The sequence below is a fragment of the Fistularia commersonii genome, chromosome 7 (assembly GCF_037954325.1).
Source record: "Fistularia commersonii isolate RoL2024-O1a breed Wild chromosome 7, RoL_Fcom_v1.0, whole genome shotgun sequence".
Classification (NCBI taxonomy): domain Eukaryota; kingdom Metazoa; phylum Chordata; class Actinopteri; order Syngnathiformes; family Fistulariidae; genus Fistularia; species Fistularia commersonii.
Genome location: NC_141290.1, coordinates 15378014 through 15398530, shown reverse-complemented (window position 1 = coordinate 15398530; position 20517 = coordinate 15378014). Strand labels below are relative to the sequence as shown.

The 20517-nt window shown below is 41.9% G+C and overlaps 1 protein-coding gene across 7 annotated transcripts in view; it reads left to right on the top strand.

Moving 5' to 3' along the window:
• Nucleotides 1-20517, top strand: part of arhgef10la (Rho guanine nucleotide exchange factor (GEF) 10-like a) — a 154621-nt gene that overhangs the window by 55691 nt on the left and 78413 nt on the right. For all 7 annotated transcript variants that reach the window (XM_086149999.1, XM_086149994.1, XM_086149998.1 and 4 more), the window contains 4 exons: nt 564-709; nt 1558-1730; nt 5861-5976; nt 7624-7751. In XM_086149999.1, coding sequence (XP_086006125.1) covers nt 564-709; nt 1558-1730; nt 5861-5976; nt 7624-7751 — 563 coding nt within the window. The remainder of the gene's footprint in view (nt 1-563; nt 710-1557; nt 1731-5860; nt 5977-7623; nt 7752-20517) is intronic.

The window sequence follows — 20517 nt, the reverse complement described above, 5'->3', positions numbered from 1 at the left end:
TCTCGTGTACAATCAAGTCAGACTGAAAGTCTAATCCATGCTGTAATCTCTTGAAGGGAAGTAGAGGAAGGGACAAAAGGGTGAGGAGACCTCCAAGCAACTCTGTTTGCATTGAAGGGCAACCGCATGTTGTCTGTTTATACATGTACCATGTTTTTAGTGACACTTTCTGAAAAAAAACCCCACAACTGTTGATCATATTGTGCAAAAACTTGTAGAATTTTATGTAACATGATGCTCCCCAGTTCCAGTATCCCTTATGCAGTCCAGGTAAAGGAAATTAACTCACGTTATGGCAACCAAAGGCTCATTGAAGTTATTAAAAAACAGTCTGAACTGCAGGTCACATGATCACAAGCTCTTGGGCATAAACAGTCAAATAGACCATTACATACAGTATATGTTTGCACATGTGCACAATGACCTTCAGCAGTGTGACTGTACTGATAATCCCTGTTGAGACATCCAACCTCTGTATGTCCTCCAGACAGTGATTTTTAGAGGACTGATCTGTCGTGGTGCTGTGTTCTCCACCTCTAATCTGGCCTCTGTGTCCCTTTTAGCAACTGAACCTGGAGCAGGGGTCACTGGTCCTTTGTGAGACGCTTATTGAGACTGTATACGGTGACAGAGGACAAGTCCTGAAATCAAAGGAGAGAAAGGTCTTCCTTTTTGATGATGTACTCATCTGTGCCAACATAAATGTCAAGTAAGTCTGACTTGTAAAACTAGTTAAGATTAATGTCTGTTGGTGCAAAGACACTGCTTACGTTTTAAAGATTGTAGTTCTAAATTTGCAGACAGGAGTCTGCAAAACTGCATTGTTTGGAGAAACACTTATTAGGTGGCACAGGGCTCAAATGTGATGCCCTAGGTTTTGCAAGGATATTTTGGCAAAATGCATAGTACAGAGAAATAGCTGCAAGGGGTTTTGAGTGCTATCTGAGTCTGCAAGAGCTTTATCAGCTCTAAACAAATGGTAGAATGCCTAACTACAGCTACAGGAGTCTTAGATTACTGACATAAAACATTTTTTGGTCTCCGTCCAATTTATCTTCTGTGACAGCACCGTTGATCACATCTCTCTCTCCTTTCTCCTCTCTCTCTTTTCCTCTCTCTCTGCTAAGAAGTGGAGAGAAAGCGGGATTTTGTATATTTTGCTCTAGCTCCTGTCAAAAATGTCGCTTAAAGCCCTATTTTTCAGCCTTGAAAGTAATTATCACTCCATGTATCATTCAACTCAAGTGTCCTGAAGTTGACTTTGTCTGCCCTCCGGTATCTTGACAAACCAATCACAATGTTGATTGTCTGCATGATTGCAAGAATAAATGAATAGCAATGAGCCCCTCCTCACAACCAGGGGTACAATTTTGGTGGAGAACATGCGTGATCTTACAGATTCTAATTCCCGCTCCTGAGTTGTCATGACAGAGCATCTCTTCCACCGAGGGCTGGGCCTAGAGTTTTTCAGAAGGACGGGGGAGGGAGGAAAAGTCCCCTCAGGTTGTTCTTACTCCTAACTGCCTCCTCTCATTTTTACCTTCCCATATCTCTCAGGGGTTCTCCGGATATCAGCAGCCTGGTCCCTGTTGGCCCCAAGTACACAATGAAGTGGAGTGCCCCCTTGCAGCAGGTGCAAGTAGTAGAGGTGGGGCAGGAGGGGTCTCAAAGCAAAGACACCATCTTCCAACAGAGTGGAGTAAAACGGCAAAGCCCTGCTGCTTCCTCAGGTGAGGGGGCAAAAAGAAACAAAAAATTAACCTTTCTCTCTGTCTCCTTTTCCACATGTGTCTTCCTCAAGTTAATCTCATCACTTGGACTGACTTTTTTTTGTCCCAGCCGCTCACTCTGACTCAGCAAGGCTAATCTGTTTCTGTTCTCAAGTGTCCCAGGGAGGGCTCGGGATGCATCCGTGCTGCTTGTCACTCTGATTGAGGATGTGTTTGTGAGGAGGATAGTGATGACGGTCACTTGTTCCCATCTGCCTGGGGTGTTTTATCTTGGAGAAGGATGTGGGGGCAGACAGCCTCCTGCAGCAACATCCCCACAGTCTCATTTCACTCTCTGATAGACCACAAACACATCCAGAGCGGAGTCATCAATCTGCAGAGATTATTCGCGCCTTTTCTAAGCCCAATTAAAGAGTTGATATCAGTAGATAGAAAGCAGTGGTAGAAACACTAGCCATACCTCCACCTCTTACAAAACACCGGTGCATACAGAGCTCAGTGCGATCCCTGATAAATGTAGAAGGGGGAGGGAAGATACAGAACCTAATCAGAATGTAATGGTACAGGCCTGCTGCTTCATGACTTAAATATTAATGGTGCCTTTTTCAAAGCTGAACATGTCATGCTCAGGAAGCAGCTACTGTTTTGAGAGGCGATTTAGATTCTCGCCGGATTATGTTTTCAGCCGCTGTTGAGGTAGTGTATACTTGCAACTCAACTACAAGACTTTGAGATCATTTAAGGTTAGTGTTCAATGGAGCTCTCGCTCTTGAGTTACCTGGGTTAAACTCTATAAATGTTGAGGCCCACAGAGGTTGCTCTAATTCTTCTTTTCATTCCTCCCCATCTTATGGTCACGTTATTCACGTCTATTCAGAAACCTCCCCGAACATCTGCAGGGCAGTTCACTTGAATTCTCATCCAGGCGTCTATTTATATTTCTGTCCCTCGTGATGTCATTCACTGACTGGGGTGTCCCGTCTAAATCTTTTGCTCCCTCAGAATGGTTCGAAATTGAATCATTTTTCATTTTCAGCGAGCTCCTGTGCCTTTCTTTATTGAATAAATCTACCCTTGAGGAAAATGCAAGCCTGTCTTCCTTACTCTTGGCCTTTGTCTCTGCCTATATATTTGTCTGACTGTCTTACCTGTTCCTAGCAGCACACAGAAGGTCCACAAATGCGTGTTTGTTTTTATGCTGAATGATAACTAAGCAACTTGTTTACTCTAACAAACACTCTTACTTTCTTTCCTTACACACGTCCCTGGCCACTGTTTCTATTTTGACCACGTGTCAGCGCATTTTTGTGTACCGATGGGCATTCAGTGTGGAAAAGACAACGGTGTGTCTGAATTAGGGGTGTCGGTGGCAGAGCAGTTGAGTGCAAAATTGCTGGCTTGTTCTTGGGGAAAAAAAAAAATGTGGATGGAACCTCTGGGCTTTGGCCTTCCATACTCATGACCGCCATGCCTGGCGGTGAGCATGGATGGCCATTTCTGAGCGTGAATACCCTATCCTTCCTCACAGGATTACGCTGGATTACAACTCAGCGCATTCACCTCTCGGGCCATAGCCAGCAGAGGGTCCAGGCATACCCTTTAGAAGAGACGGCATGACACTGTTCTTGCCACTCCCAGCGCACCCTTTTATATTCCAATGTTTCACCTATTGGTTTCCCCTCACAGATGACAGATGTCACTGGATGCCTGTGTCAGAGATCCTATTAAACCCCAAATGCTATAGTACAATAACGCTCTTTAAATGAACATTGCCAGCCCACCCTTCTTGTTACCTCACTCACTTTCCTCCTACGGCTTAACTGGCACTCCATTTATGCATGTAGATAGACAAAAGGCGACAGGTCCCCTTGGAGGAACATGCCTCACTAAGCCCGCCCACTGGCTCAGATCTTCTGTTACTTTATTATGTGGCAGCAGTGACAGTGCAGGACAGCTCTGGAGCAAAATCTACCTTCAGAATTTAATTAGGCAGTTTTCCCCCACTGCTGAAGAGATATGTGGAAGGGGGGGACAAGACAGGCTGAGACACAGCTATCGATTCATTGCAGTTGGAGAGCGAGACTTTGAAGGTGGTGGGCCTCAAATCGATGCTGAATGTTGTATCTAATAAGACACCTGCATTTCTTTTTGGCCACCATTGCTAGGATTAAAAGTTTTACAATCAAATACAAATATCTATCTATCTATCTATCTATCTATCTATCTATCTATCTGTCTATCTGTCTATCTGTCTATCTGTCTGTCTGTCTGTCTGTCTGTCTGTCTGTCTGTCTGTCTGTCTGTCTACTGAAATTTCTATTCAGCTTTTGAAAATGATGCTGATCATCCGATTTATACATAAGAGCCCTCTGCTTGTGTGAACTGAGCTTAGGAAAAATAGGAAATAGGAAAAATAGTACTTTTGTAGTTTCACTCAATCTCAGGCACAGATTTGTTTCGTGGCTAATCGTAAATGTTTATTAAGCCCAACAAAGTTCAGTTTATTGAGCTTAGTGTTCCGACTATTCTTCTTCTTCTCCTTTTGGCTTTTCCCTTCAGGGGTTGCCACAGCGAACCACCCTTCTCCATCTAACCCTATTCTTGGTATCCCCTTCTCTCACACAAACTACCTTCATATCCTCTCTCACTACGTACATAAATCTTCTCCTTGGTCTTCCTCGAGACCTCCTGCCTGGCAGCTCAAATTCCAGCATCCGTCAACTAATATATTCACTATCCCTCCTCTGTGCATGACTGAGCCATCTCAGTCTGGCTTCTCTGACCTTCACTCCAAAACATCTAACATGAGCGGCCCCACCGACTCATTCCTGATCCTATCCATCCTGGTCACCTTATTCTTAAAAATGGGCACCATCAAACTTTGCCTCCATTCTTCAGGTATCATCTCACTCTCTAAGATCCTGTTGAATAATGCCGTCAGAAACTCTACTGCTGCCTCTCCTATCATCAGGACCCCCGGCTTTTCCACTCTTCACCCTCTTCAATGCACCCTCTTCAATTTCTCCATTTTCAGACTTAAAGCCTGCTCCTAAGCATCTCCTTTCCATCTGGTCTCCTGGACACACAGTATATCCACTTTCCTTCTCTGCATCATGTCGACCAACTCACTACCCTTTCCTGTCATAGTCCCAATATTCAAAGTCCCTACTCTCAGTCCCAGACTCTTGCCTTTCCTCTTCTCTCTCTGCCTCCGAACACGACTTCGCCTCCTTCTTTGACCTACAGTAGCCCAGTTTCCATTGGTTCCCTGTAGGTCATTGGTACCTATAGCGGTGGTAGTTAACCCGGGTCTTGACCGATCTGATATGATATCTGGTTATTATGATTTATTCGCATGTTTGGTTCTGGCAAAAGTTTTACACCAGATGCCCTTGCTGACAGAACCCTCTGCATTTATCCGGGCTTGGGACCAGCTCAGGGAGACACTAGCCCATGCCACTCTTAGGCTGCATTAGTGTTTTGACTTTGAATGTCGTAAATGATCTGTCAATTAAGAATTCGGTAACTCAGTTTCTCTACAGGCTATCCTAAAACAAAGCAGGTGGATATTGATTTGTGCCTCACATAAAAATTCCTCCTTAGCATCCCTCTACTTCACCACAACAAGGACATATTCACAGCATGTTCAAGTAATACTCCCATGTTCAGGGATTAGGGATTAAATTCATATTAAAAAATAAATAAACAGGAGCCACCTTTAAGACCACCATTATAAAGAACATTTCAGATGACTCACTTCTAGTAATCAGTCATCCTGAACATGTCATGGATTTTATATATTTATATATATACGTATATGTGTGTGTGTGTGTGTGTGTTTGTGTGCGTGTGTATATATATATATATTTATATATACCGGTATATATATGTATGTATGTATGTATGCATTTTCAAGTATTTCAAAATGTGCCTCTTATCGAAAAGGGCCAATCACAATGTCTCCACACAGAAAGTCAGATGTCAGTGACAATGAGGTAATTGAACATGTCATTGGAAAAAATGCACATTCACATTGTTCTGCTGCCTTGCTTGCCTCTATCAGACGGTAAATATAGGATTTTTGAAGGCCCATGCAACATTTTATTCTGTTTATATTGTCCACGTCTTAGGTAAAGCCATCCTTGGTCCTCCACGGCTCTACCAGGAGCTGCAGGAATTGCAGCATGACCTCTCTGTTGTGGAAGAGGTCACTCTTCTTGTGGGGACACTGCAGGGGACCTACCAGGTATGTTTGACCGTCTTTGTGGCTATGTTACATCACTTTCTAAATCACATGAAATTCTTTCGACAGATTAACTTAATTATCTACTCACCATTCTCCTGATAGAATGCAGATACAGATATTCATTGAAAATACTGACCTGCATGTACAACTTCATGTTCTCATCAAGAACCTATTTGTAAAATATATTTTTTATATTGAATGAGTCTCAAGCTAAGTGTTCACTCTGTATGTTGAACATTATGGCTTTTTCATTGTTTTAATAAATGGAAAAGCTTTGTCACCTCTCCTCAGAGGTTTTGATAAAAACTTGAACTCAGTAAAAACAGTCACTCAAAGTGTTGGGTTGAATTTATGGGGATTTTTTATTTTTTATTTTTTATATCTGCCCTTCCTTGGTATGTAAACTATTCCTTTAATTCTGAACTGAAGTGCTTTGTACATTTACTGTCATTCTACATTGTTTTTTTTAAAGCCAAAATTTTATAAAAAATTTTGAAAAACAATCCTCTTCCCCAGCTGGGCTGGATAAATGAACTATTTTCTCCCTCAATCAATTTGTTCTACTTCGCCAAATCATTTGTTAGCTGATTGAAAAAAAATAAAGCTAGTGATCTCATGATAAGGCTTTGAGTTAACATCAGAATGCATCCAGCATCCTGAGTATTGTTGTTATGACCCTGATCTTGCAAGAATCCACAGCCTTTCATTGCATGTTTGTACAAATGCTGCAAAGCCCAAGGAGACAAAAGTAAACAGAGTCGTCGACAGGTGATCGAAATGCTGAAGTCTTTGCAAACTCAAGAGTCAGCATGGTTATCACCAGTATAAGAACATTAGAAGATACAGGGAAGTATCTGCTGTTCATTTTAAAGAACACCACCACCATGTTCAACAATGTTCTCATTCAATACTTTGAAATCATCAATTTCTAAAGCATGAGTTCTTTCATCTATCTCCTTGTCGATAGAGCCACAATGGTGGAATGAGTTGTTCCCGCTGAGGTACTTGACGGAAATTTTAGATCTGCTCTGTTGTCAAAGACACTCGCAACGAGCCTCCTGTAGCGTTTAAATCAGGACCCTTCCCAGTAGTCTGCCGTGAACACATTAATGGTGTCATACCTTACATAACACAAGCAGGGAGGCATGCTCATCAATCAACGAAGAGCCTCTCAGGCTAATGGTGGCACCTTTTCCACCCTGCTCTCAATGAGCGCAATGTCCTCAGGAGGAGAGATGTTGGCGTTATGCTAAATTGCAACCTCTCACTTGACATCCTGTTAAGTCGTCTTCTAAACAAATAGAATACATATAAAATAGAATACACAGCTTGCTGACGTCTGACAATGGATCTGATTCTTTTTGATTCAAGTGGCAAGGTGATAGTGTTAAATGGATGACATGAGTTCTTAGAGTACATTCAAGGGACAGAAATATCACAACTGTGTCGCGTCAGATATTCAAATGCAATTTTGATTCCACTGAGACTTTTATTTTGGCGTGTGTGCAAGTATATCAATAGGTTTGCAACGTTGAAGTGCCCATCATGACCTTGTATCTGTTCGGAACAACATTCTGTGTGCCCCACATGAGAAAAAAATATAAATAAATAAAAACAAACAATATCCCTGTGCTTTTCCCCAAAAAGAACCTTAACACCACCGTTGCCCAGGACTGGTGTTTGGCTCTGCAGAGGCTTATTCGTATCAAAGAAGAACAGATCCAGAGTGCTAACAAATGTCGCCTTCGCCTGCAGGTGCCAGGCAGGCCAGACAAGTAAGTACTATAATAAATACAAATGTTGGGCCAAATAAAAACTCTTGTTTATTATGGTCTTTGAGCATATGAAGGTATAATGTCACTGAGGAAAGTTGCAAAGGACTGTAAATCTCTAACTATCCATCACACATAGTTGAGTCGTAGTTATATCCGGAGCTCCTACTGACCCTTCGCGAAATTCATCTCTGCATTCTTATTATCCTCCCCTAATCATTCTTATTAATGACAGATTTTACATTAAGAGTGGCACAAAATAACAGGGCACTGCTGTTTTTTTCATGCACGTACTTGGATATATGCGGTTAGATCACTGAGCCAACAGGACACTCTGACCTTTTGCAAATTAGAGGGGAGAACAGTTTATTCTGTCATCAGTGGGTAATTACCTCTGTTAAATAATTCATTTCCTGCAGTGCTTAGAATAGAACAACACGTTTGCTCCGCTAGATGTTACTCTTGCTGGATCAAACTGAGAAAGTATGTTTTTCTGAATTCCGCAGTATGTTTTGGCCATTAGCCTCAGAGTTGAACCTGACATACATTACATGGATAACTTAAGTAGGATTTATATTATTCATTAGCAGATTTTTGACTGATATCCAGTACACACAATACACATTTTTGTGTTTTCTGGCTGTGTGATTTCAGAAATGTAAATGGGTTACACATGCATCCGACCAAACAACTGTGGTAGGTTCATTCATATCGAAATGTTTAGAATAAAAATCTTGATGACTTGGGCCAATATTTGCGGACTAAACGAAAACAAGTTCTGGCAAGTAAAGCAAAGGAACTAAGAAAGGAAATACTGGCAGGTAGGATCTTGTTTTGTGGTATCCAGTGGGTATAGGATAAGAAAGAGGCAGGGCAGGACAGAAAAGAGGGAGATTACGATAGAGAAGCTTGAGTCCTGCTGGGAGAGACTAAGAAGGAGAAGGAGAGGAAGAAACAGAGTGAGAGTGGTGATTGACCTCCCCCATGAAAAACTTGGCTGTGTGCCTACGGGGGCAGTGGCAGTCAGAAGAGTGAGCCTAATGCTTCAGAGCCAGGGAGAATCTAACCGTGCCAAGCCAAGCTAAAGTGACAGCTTGGGCAGCGGAGCTGTGCAGATCAGTTCTCCTTTGTCTCCGAGCTTCCTTGTCGACTGTCACACCAGACCTGCAGGGCCAATCTGCTTACTCAGATGTTTCATGGAGCCAGATGTCATGCTTACAAGAGAGTCCCCGAATTCCCCTTTGAGGGGTACCCTATTTGCTGAGTTCCTGTGATAATGTCATTAGCTGCTGCAGTGACAGAAAGATGTCCCACCCCAACAGATGTCCAGCATGTAGATCTGTATAGCACTTAAATAATGTAGTGCAAACGTTGCACTGAGGTCATACTCAGACATGGCCACAGAGTTCGTGTTTACAGATAAAACATCACAATGTCAGCCGAAAGAAAGAAATCCCCTTCAGGGAAAAAGACACAATCCTGGGTGTGTGATAGTGATCTAATTGAGGCTGGTCTCGGGTGTCAAGTGGCTGGACTGGCAGTGAGTCTGGGTGCTAGGGTGACAGGTGGCACAGTGGATGCTCAAACCATTTTGACACTACCTAGGGTGAAGCTGTGGCAGATTGCAGGGGAGAGCAGCAGCCGGAGTGGATCTGTTTCAGACGCTTGCTTTTCCGTGCTATCCTTCTTTTTGTCATAAAAGAAAGTAACAATCATGGCACAGCAGAATTTGTGCCACATTGCAAGCATTTTTGACAAATTAACTTGTGCACAATCAAGCAGCATCTTAGACAAGCAAGCATGTATTCATAGGGACAGGAAACACAAACCTGCTTGTTGCACACGCACGCATACACACACACACACACACAAACACACACGACTGAACCTCTGCTTTGCTGGTGAGATTGGGACCGCAGCAGGGACCCCCTGTACTGAGTTGGTCCTCTCCTGTCTGGCCGCAAGCGACACTCTGTAGTCAGGCAGCACATCACAGCCTCCACACTGCAAACAGACCGAGTACGTGAAGAGATTCCTGATCGCAGCCTCAAAGGCACCAGCCTACGTGTGACAGGAGTTCATTAACATCCTCTTTTGCTGTGTTTGCTGGAGCAACCACAATCACAACCACGCGGGCTGCAATGGTGAAGGAGAGATGCCGAGTTCAAAATTCACAGTCTAAAACATTTTTTTGTTTTTTGTTGTTGCTTCATTTGCCTTTTCCAAAAACAGACAAATCTCTGATTCAAGCTGGTGAGGAGTCTTATCCAAATAGGCATTTTCCCAAAGAGGCCCTGGAGACTCCTTTTGGCCTTATCCTGGTTTTAGGACAGGACGTGTGTCTGAGAACGAGAGGTCTGTCGACAGATAAACGGTGGAGACCCTGTTAGACTCTTACAATCACAGGAGTACCGAAATTCTTTCTTACCTCTTGTGACATTTAGTACTGCAGATCATTTTAACTGCCTTCCTACCACAGTTTTAGGGGAATACGAACTGACATTTCAGTACCTTTAACGATGTTCAGAAAATTTGATTTGAGACTGATCTGAGACATTTGATGTCATGCTGACAAGATTTAGGCTTTTCAGTATGTTGATAATGTACTGTACATGTTTAGAACACATGATCACTAACCTTATTTTTGAATGGCATTTACTATCTGTTATGAAGGATTATTACTTTTATGATATTTTACATTCTCAATTCTAGCACCGTGTCTTAGATCTGAGACCTTAATTGTGACATCTGCAATGCTCGGCCCACTCTGAAAATTCTCAACACCAAGCCTGAAAACTTCTCTGGATAAATCCTTGTCCCCAAAAAACAACATTAACAATATTTCTTTTGAGGTGCTAATTACATTATAAAATTAATGTCACAAAAACCTTAACATATTCTAAAGTGAAGTGTATTTCATAGTCATTTTACTGTGATTGTCAGTCTCAGAGTGACAGTGAATTTTTTCCAGATGGCCAAGTATTCTTTCTACAAATGCCACACCATTTGGCATTACGTTATAATGGAAATTGATTAGCTCTCCAACCCAGCATCTGCTCCTCTATTTAAAACACACCTTGCTTTAAATTAAAGTAATTGGATCGATATTTTACTTAATAAACATCCAGTACACTCTTTTAAACAATGTTTTGTAATTGGTTTAGTATCAGATTGCAACCAGCCATCTGCTGGCACCTTCCAGACTAGTCCACACGGATGTGTGGCACATTCACTTTTCAAATGTTATATTTATTTTACACATTTTGTTGTCCTCGAGAATGTTATTGTATGTTTTTCTTTTCATACTGAGTAACTGAGGAATGAATGCTCTCTCCAGGATTTATTTTAGCTAAATGTACACTTGCATTAAGATATGACCTTTCCAAACACTTTTACTCTGGAGCTGGATCTTACATAGTATGGACAACCACAATGACATTCTGACAAACTAAATGAAAAGGTCAAGGGTGAAATCATGTTCATTATCATCAACTTATATAATAGCCCCACATTGTGAGATGTTGAGTTGGTAAAAGACTAATGTGACCTGGGATTTCAATCTTTGCTGCCAAAACATTCCTGACCTGATGAGGCATGGACTCCACTAGACTCCTGAAGTGCTTCTGTGGTATCTGGTACCAAGATGTCAACAGCGGATCCTTTCAGTTTCAAGTGGGACCTCCATGGATCAGACTTGTTTGTCCAGCTCATCCCACAGATGCTTGATGGGATTGAGATCTAGGACAGTTGAAAGCCATGTTAACCCCTCAAGCTCGTTGTTATGCTGCATCTTGAACTGTTCCTGAGACATGTTTGTTTTGTGACATGGTAGCATTTACCTGCTGAAAGATGCCACAGCCATCAAGAAATACTGTCTGCATATAAGGGTGTAAAGTTATATCCAGATGGATGGCAGGACCCTAATTCTCTGTAGAATATTTCTCAAAGCATCAGACTTCCTCTTCTTGCTCGCTTTCTTTCCATCCATCCTAGTTCAGAGTGCTCCCACTGTAAGTTATACAATGACCTGGCCATTCAAGATTCAAAGCATTTGGTGTTGCATCTACAGGGTAAAAAAGAGTTTCCCTGGACTGTGAAATTCCTACTTTGCTGTCTGCAGTGCATTGGTATATGTGCTGATAGAAGAGTGTAAACATTGTTGGCAGCTCTCCTGTGGCTCTCCTGTGGACTCACCAGTGGTAGATGCTCTGCAGAGAAGGCAGTGGGGTTCTGGTGATCCTCTTTGCAGTCTTCACCACTCACTGCTGGCATCTGCGGTCTAAAGCAGTGGTGCAGCCGGACTACAGTGATGCAGCTGGTCAGGATGCTCTCAACATCGCAGCTGTAGAAGTTGCTGAGGATCTTAGGGGACGTGCCAAACCTCCTCAGCTACCTCAGGAAATACAGCCACCGTTGAGCCCTCCTGACTATCTGCGCAGTGTTGAGGGACCAGGTGAGGCCCTCACTTATGTGGAGACCCAGGTATTTAAAGCTGCTCATCCTCTCAACCTCAAGACCTTGGAGGATCAGTGGCTGATGAGGTCTCTTCTCCTTCCTCATGTCCACTATTATCTCTTTGGTCTTGTCCGTGTTGAGGGTGAGGTTGTTTTCCTCACACCACTTCACCGGACTGGTCACCTCCATCCTGTAGGCTGCTTCATCTCCACCGGTGATACGTCCTATCACTGCGGTGTTGTCTGCGAACTTCAGGATGACATTGTCCTCATGGGAGGCGACACAGTCATGGTTGAACAGGGTGTAGAGGATGAGGCTGAGGACACATCCCTTAGGACTGCCCGTGTTCATGGTGATGCTGGCTGAGGTCCTGTTACCTATCCTGACTTCCTGACCGGTCTGCCAGTCAGGAAGTCCAGGAGCCAGTCACAGAGGGTGGGTTGCAGACCAAGAGTGGACATTTTGATTGTGAGTTTGTGGGGTATGACCGTGTTGAATGGAGAGCTGTAGTCCACAAAGAGCATCCTGATGTAGGAGTCTTTGTTTTCTATGTGGGAGAGGGAGTAGTGGAGGGTGGCGGCCGGTATGCGAATTGCAGGAGGCCTAGGTTTCCGGGATGTTGTTCTGAATGTGGGCCAGGACCTCTCTCTCGAAGCCCTTTATGACCATCCATTTGAATAAAGAGAAAACATGATTCTATAGACTCGGCCATGTTCATCCATTGAACCATGGCCCATTGCTGATTCTCATATGCCCATTGTTGGTGCTTTCGGCTGCATTTGGGAGTCATCGTGGTACCCAGACTGGTCTGGGGACATGCAGCCCTATACACAAGAAACTGTGATGCACTGTATATTCAGAGAACTTCCTTTCAGAGGCATCATTAACGTCTTCAGCAAGTTGATCAACAGTAGCCTGTTAGATTAGACCACACGGACCAGCCTTTGTGCCCCATGTGCATCAATGAGCCTCGACAGTCATAGACTCTGTCGTCAGTTCACCACTGTTCCTTCCTGGACCACTTTTGATAGACATTGACCACTGCAGAACAGGAACACCCCCACTGGAGGTTCAGTTTGGACAATGCTCTGACCCAGTCATTTAGCTATCACAATAATGCCTTTGTTTAATTTACTCAAATTGTCACACTTACCTATTTTTTCTTTTGTCTAGCACATTGTCTTTGAGAACATGTTCACTGATATATCCCACACGCGGTCACTCATTTTATCTGTTAGTCTGTTAATGGCCATAATGCTATGCCTGGTGTGTGTGTGTGTGTGTGTGTGTGTGTGTGTGTGTGTGTGTGTGTGTGTGTGTGTGTGTGTGTGTGTGTGTGTGTGTGTGTGTGTGTGTGTGTGTGTGTGTGTGTGCGCGTGTGCGCGTGTGCGTGTGTGTGTGTGTCTGTGTGTGTGTGCGCGCGCGCGCGTGTCAATTTGCTGATACATTCTGCATTGACATGCTGTGTAGGACAAATGGGCCACCTGTCTGACCCTTCACAGGACCAAAGAGCACAGAGAATAAAGCGTGCTGATTTATCCGAAACGTAAACTTTGCCATGAGACTTGCTAAGTTCAGCCTCTCAAGTTTTTTGCCATATATTTAAAAAGTCATATTTCGTACAGGTTCATTAGAATTGCTTCATGACCAACCACAGATGCTTTGTTCCCTCTGTGGTGTACCTGTGCATCCGTTTTGAGGAAGATGAGAAAATCCTAGCATTTAATCACACAAAGCTATTGTATCTGTTCAGTATGTTCCGCTTGCACATTGGAATGCTGGACATTCTCAGCTAAATCTTTTTGAAGCTGTCTTTCCTTACAAACTTTCTTTCTTCTTCCGCATTTACACAGTTTTTTTTGTTGCTATCACTTTGCTGCTGTATTGGGTAAGACTCTGGTCACTCTGTGAGATGGATCAGACTAGAAGATGGGATTTCAAATAGTATTTGATCTGACTTGAAAAAACAAAGGACAATTCTTTTCATCCTTTTTATAGCTCAAACGTAACATTTAAATGTGGTTGGTTCACAACATTTCTAATGTGGACAGAATCGGATTCCAGTGGGAAGCGCCAAACAGACAGCAAGAACAAATGGATATTTTTAAAGCTAGATTGTAGTCTTGAAGTATTTTAGCACAAATGATCATGAGATCGGCTACATCAGCAAACGCTTTGCCGGAACACTACCTGCATCTCAATATTTGCAGAGTGGATTTCTCTGTTTTTCTCTTGAGAGTGGAGGTGAACTGAGTGTCTACATGACAGACTGCCACTCAGCACTCACTCCTGCATCTGTCCCGTCCTTGTGTAGTAGTGTCACACATGTACTTGGGCACTGACCCGCTCCCATAAATCAGATGGGTCGGCTCCTCGCTCCTCACACTCATCCCACTCTGCCCTCTCACTTCCCCCTCTCCTCCCCCCTTGGATTCCCCCCTGCCTCTCGTGTCCCTCCTGCCAGGAGGCTGGAGTCTAGTTCTCCATTCTTGCGATGCAGCTCACCTGCACTGCGGCTGTCAATCAGCGGGGCATGAGGGAGGATGAGAGACGGTGCTTAGTTTAGCATGTTTCTGTCCTCATTGGCATGAAGTGCTGCCTTATGACACCAACCAAGTGTTTGCATTCTCATCACACTGTGTCTACTCCTCTGTCTACAACAAATTGCCCCTGCTTTATTTTAATCAGAAATTACATGAATTACACTTCTCTGCCAGATAAGTTTGAGATCTTATTTTCATTCTCACTTCTGTATGGATGTGATTTCCATCCTTTTCTTCCTGGCTCTGAGAAATGAAAATGAGTTTGCTGTGGGCAGCAGCAGGTATGACAGAAGTACAATTTCAGGCTGTGCTCAGTCTGTTTTACTCAATTAACTTGCAATGATATCTGGATGTTATATGCCTGAACAACCCTTCCTGCGTTTCACACAATCTCCTGAACTTTCCCCTTCTAGTCTGCAGTGCGGAGAAATCAGTGTATTATGTTGGCACATATACATTTTAGTTTGGAGAGCTGCTTCGTACTTCCAAAAGTTTGCATTCTTTGCCAAAACTACTTAACTGTACACCCAATAAAGTCTGACTTGACATTTTTTATGAATGTTTGAGGCAGTTGGAACACGGAGCTGATGCTCATTCGTCCCTGGTTTGATTCCTTTGGCTTCAGAAATATTCAGACATGATAACAGGGTTCAAAAGAATATATTGATGGCAAAACTGGAACTGTCATACAACATGTGTTGATGGGACTGGTTATTTGATGTTGGTCTACAGGAGAACTATTAGAGTAATTTTAAAATCGGTACTTCTTAGATGTTTTTATCATCTTATCCAATATCTGAATTGTGACAGTATGCATACCAATTAACCAGATTTTTTCAATTCAATTTAATTAAATTCATTTCAATCTTATTTGTTTAACACTAAATGATAGCAAACATTGTCTTGAGGCACTTTTCATGGAGCAGGTCTAGTATTGGCCCTTTATTGGTGGCAAGAAAAACCCCCCCCTTTAACAGATGGAAACCTTGAACCTTGAAACCGTCTGAATAATGAAATGCTCAGAGTCAACACTGGAAGATTCAGGCAGGATGCAAAAACACATAGTAAAATAAAGTGGTAGTGAACCCGTTACATCCTTTCGAATCCTGTGCGATCATTTGTGACTTTAGCAGGAGAGGGCACATGGAGGGGAATTTACATTTTTTGTTAGCTGCATTTGTGTTTGTGTGTAGTAATTTGTACAAAAAAACAAGAAAAGGACATGCAAATCCTGGATGAAATCATTGCTGAGAAGATGAATACAGTTTTGCTTAGATAGTAAATGTACCACTGCTTCATATTGTTTATTGTAATGCCTGTCATGTTTGTACACAATCTGTGGCTCTAGTACTTCATGGTCGGGTGCCTGTCATTGGCTTTCAATGGTTGAAACTCAATATTCCATCACTTTATCCCAATTTCAATTAAAAAATGTCAGAAGGAATGAAGACATTGAAAAATTTGACTGATTATTGTCCAGGGTGAGGATTACAATTAAAGAGAGCTGTTATTAAAGGGTTGTTTAAGAATAGGTCTATAGGATTCTCTTAAGTATCTATTTGGTAAAGTCAAGCAAGTTACATATATCACTAGGCTGTATGGTCAACTGGATGTGTTATCCTGAAATGTTGTTTATTGTGTATTAACATCAACTGGTTTTAATTTACAAACCGATTAAACATTTGTCAGATTATAAATTGATATTTAGTATCTGCAAACGCCCCTTAGTCTAATTACATTGTCAGGTCTCCTGTGTCTCAAAAGGCCTGAAGAAGATACTCAATTTCTAATATTAGTTATTTTAAGGCTTCACAGTGGCGCAGTGGTTAGAGCAGGGTTGGGCAATTTTTTTGCCTCGTGGGCAACAATGGATTCTAAAATTTGACAGAGAGGCAGGGGAAGTAGCAGATGGATGGAGTATTTGTGTGAACTAATTTGAATGACATAGATAAAATAGAAGTACATAAAAAAGACATTACATGGAAGGATTTGGTCTTTTAGCAAAGCATGAGTATGCAAGGCTCATTGTGAAAATAGTTTTCCAAATGTATTGATTCCATAACTGTCGAGTAAGTCATATTCAGTTTTGGTGGGAACAGTGTTGTTGATTTCCCTTTTTTGCCAGAGCATCAAAGTCTATAGTTAGTATTATTGGGACATTTCTCAGGATGGATGTGAGGTGTTGGTCAGTTAACTTGGATCGGGCATTGTTTGTGTTCATGAGTATGAGTGTCTGCTCACATATAAAGGTCAAGTCAAACATCTTCATCTTATTTGCTGGAGGTTTGGAAACATGCCTGATTGCTAAATCAAATGGCAGCATAAAACTAGCCTTGGTACTCAATTTTTAAATTGAGTTTTGTTGGTGAAAAAACTTTGCTGAGTCTGTTAATTAGCTGTCAACCTCTAAGCTGTGGTCGCCTGTTCTTGCGTTGACCGCTCACTAGCACGTGACATTCACTGTCCACTCTCCTTCTCCTTGATAGGCGTAGAAGGTTTCAAAGGGCAAAAGGTAAAAAAGCAACGTAGAGAGTAATACAAGAAGTGTGTGCGAAAAGTGTGCCATTCATTTGGGGAATTTCAGGGAAATGTAATGAGGTTTAATCATAATAAGATTTAATATTCAACAGGAAAAGCGCAAAAGGCTGTATATGGCCCACGGGGCGTAGTTTGCCCTTACCGGTTTAGGTCTTCCGCCGCACAGCATGAAGGAATCTGGTGTGGGAACATCAGGAACTTCTATGTGGAGATTGCATGGAGTCTAGAGTGGGTTTCCTCTGGGTTCTCCAGTTTCCTCCCACAGTCCAAAAACATGCAGTAGGTTAAATGGAAAAAATGGAAAAAATTGCCCCGAATGATTGTTTGTCTGCATATGTGACCCTGCAATTGACTGGAGACTAGTCCAGGGTGTATCCGGCCTCTCACCTGATGAAAGCTGGAATAGGCTTCAGCATCTCCTACGACCCTGAATGCAGGATAGGTGGCAGACGATGGATGGATGGATTAAAAAGTGCAATGGGCCGTATATGGCCTGCGGGCCATAGTTTGCCCTTACCTGGGTTAGGGCTTCTGCTGCACAGCGTGAAGGACCGGCAATCAGTCCAGGGTGTTCCACAATTCTCACTGAATGACATCAAAAGAACAGTCTTCTCTTTTTATTGTGTTCTGTAGCTTAGCACTATTTGCTAGATACACTATGTCCCTCTTTGAACTTGTAAAGAAATAAATACACAGATAAAAGGACATACAGTATAACATCCAAAGATCAAGTGAGGCTAAGTGAGACTGGGGCTTTGTTGGTTTGCGCCAGTGTTTCCAGAAAATACATCTGCTGTGTTTTTTTCTTTGGAGAAAAAATGTCTCTAAGAAAATCTGAAATTGATGTAGCTATATTCATTGTTATTTCCTGAGAGCTTCAGGCATTAATTTCACAATAGCGATACACACCAGTTTGTTCATTTAGAAATGGACAGTATGTTTGTAAATATTGATCACAATTGCATTATAAATGCAATAAGAATATGACCCCTCCCCCCATCCCCAATTCCCACCAGAACACAACAAGCCGTAGAAACATGGAAAACACTTGAAATATTAAAGAAGTTTTCCAAATAGCTCAAAAAAACATTGTATAAAATTTATTTAAAAAAGCATCAAACAACCTCCAAAAAAATGTAGTCACTGATCACTAAGTATCACACTCTTGTTTGCATTAGAACTGTATTCAATACATCTCTACTGTGGTCGCGAGCAAGGCCTCTGGCGGTCCTGAGACTAAAATGTACTGGTCCAGGGAGAAAAATGGAGCAGAATGCCTTCGGTAAGATTAATATTATGTCTTTCTTGTTGGGGCTCGGTGACAAATATTCTGCTCTTTTGCACTTCCTCATTGGAGCCACTGTAAACTTACTCAGCTCTGTAAGTAAATGTGACGCATTGTCAGCACATTCACAATTTGTCAAAAGTTAGTGAAACACCACAGGCATATTGAAAATCACGGAATAAAGATATGAGATATGAATGTTACAGGGCCCGAAGGGAACTTCTCTTACATAATTTACACTAACGGGTAAGTCAAGGGGGTATTCATCTCCATTTCAATTTATGACCTTCTAATGTAAATGTATGCACAGATTAGTCAGTGTTGCGTCTCTGGCACAACATCTGTCTCGTGAGAACATGTTTAATGATTCAGTTTTATATTTATATTTATTTTACATCCCTGTCTTTCGTCATTGTTTCTGGGTTACAGGAATATTTTCATTGTGCATGAGGTTACAAAGAATAATTAATCAAAAAAAAAGCATTGAAAGCTGACTCTTAATCCTAAGTGGTCTGATTGGCTAGCTGCTCCAAGAGTACAAAAGAACACTGGTTGTGATAACTGATTCTGTAACTGATCACAGAACGTGAAGCCTTTTGATGGTTATGGCCTCACATCATTTCAGTGTCTGAACTTCTTTATCCTTTGTTTTTGTTTTTTTTTTCTGCTATTTCACCCCAGCGCTTAATGCAGTCAACTTTGAAAACAATTTCAATGCTATTGATAAATACTCGACCCAAAGTAGTCTTGCTTCTTTATTAGGTTGTAATAATTGTCCTTGGCAGCAGGAGGACCTTATCATGCATTCGACAACAAAGCTCAGCCATTATGACACTTATCCCAGACCTCGCTTTGATTACTCCAAACAGCTACAGCCTAAATGACAAAAGCTACTTCTGTCATGCAGCCCTTCATCTTCTGGTATAAACTGATGATTTGATTGGTTTGTTTAATCAAGATTTTTTTTTTTTTTCTCCAAATTATTGACCTATACTTGAAATAATATTACCTGACGAAAAATATTCTTTCTGTCTGTCTATCAGATGCTAAATGGTTCCTGCTTTCGCCATCACACTGACAATTTATTCATTCAATCATGCTTTCATTATCTATACCAGTGGTCCCCGACCATTTTATACCAGGGACCAATTTAATAAATGAAAATGGTTCTGCAGACTGGTTAGAGGCGTGGGGGTTCAAATAATAAAAACCTTTGTCAGTTCACAGTATTTAATCTGAATACAACGGTAACACTTTATATTAGGTTATTACAATATGAAGTGCGGCAGTAAGGCGTATGCGGAAGCAGTCGTTTTTCAAAATAAAATCCGGAGGGTCTAATAAAAAAATTATAATTTGTACCAAGACAGATTTTCTTTGTGGACCTGTTCCAAGTGACCCTGTTCTGGTCAACAATTGATCACATGGCCACAATCCTCTCATTGTCACATCTGGCTAATTTAGGGTCTACAAAGAACCTACTGCATGTTGTGGGGGTTGTGGGAGGAACATGATGAACCCAGAGGAAAACATATAAACTACACACAGAAAGGCCTCCCTGTCAGAATCAGACCAGGGACTTTCCTGCTGTGAGGTTGGAACGATAACAACGGCACCAAAATTCTGCCGGCTGACAATTTAACAACAAAAAATTCAAATGGCAGTCTGCTACAAGGGAAAAATGAAAAAAAAAAAAAAATCAGTTTTGTGGACAAAATTTGTTAAATATTCTTGCCTCTTGCCTTTCCAGACAGAAAGTGCAATTGAGATCGAAATGTATTTTACAAATAAGACTAGTAACTTGTAACAGCATCGAATGTCAAGTTAGTGTTAAGATATTATTTCATAGTTAGATGGAGATTTCAAACTGTACTGCCATCAGATTTCTACCTTCCATAAGTGGAGTCATTTTGACCAAGGATGAAAAAATGCTCATGTAACATGAATC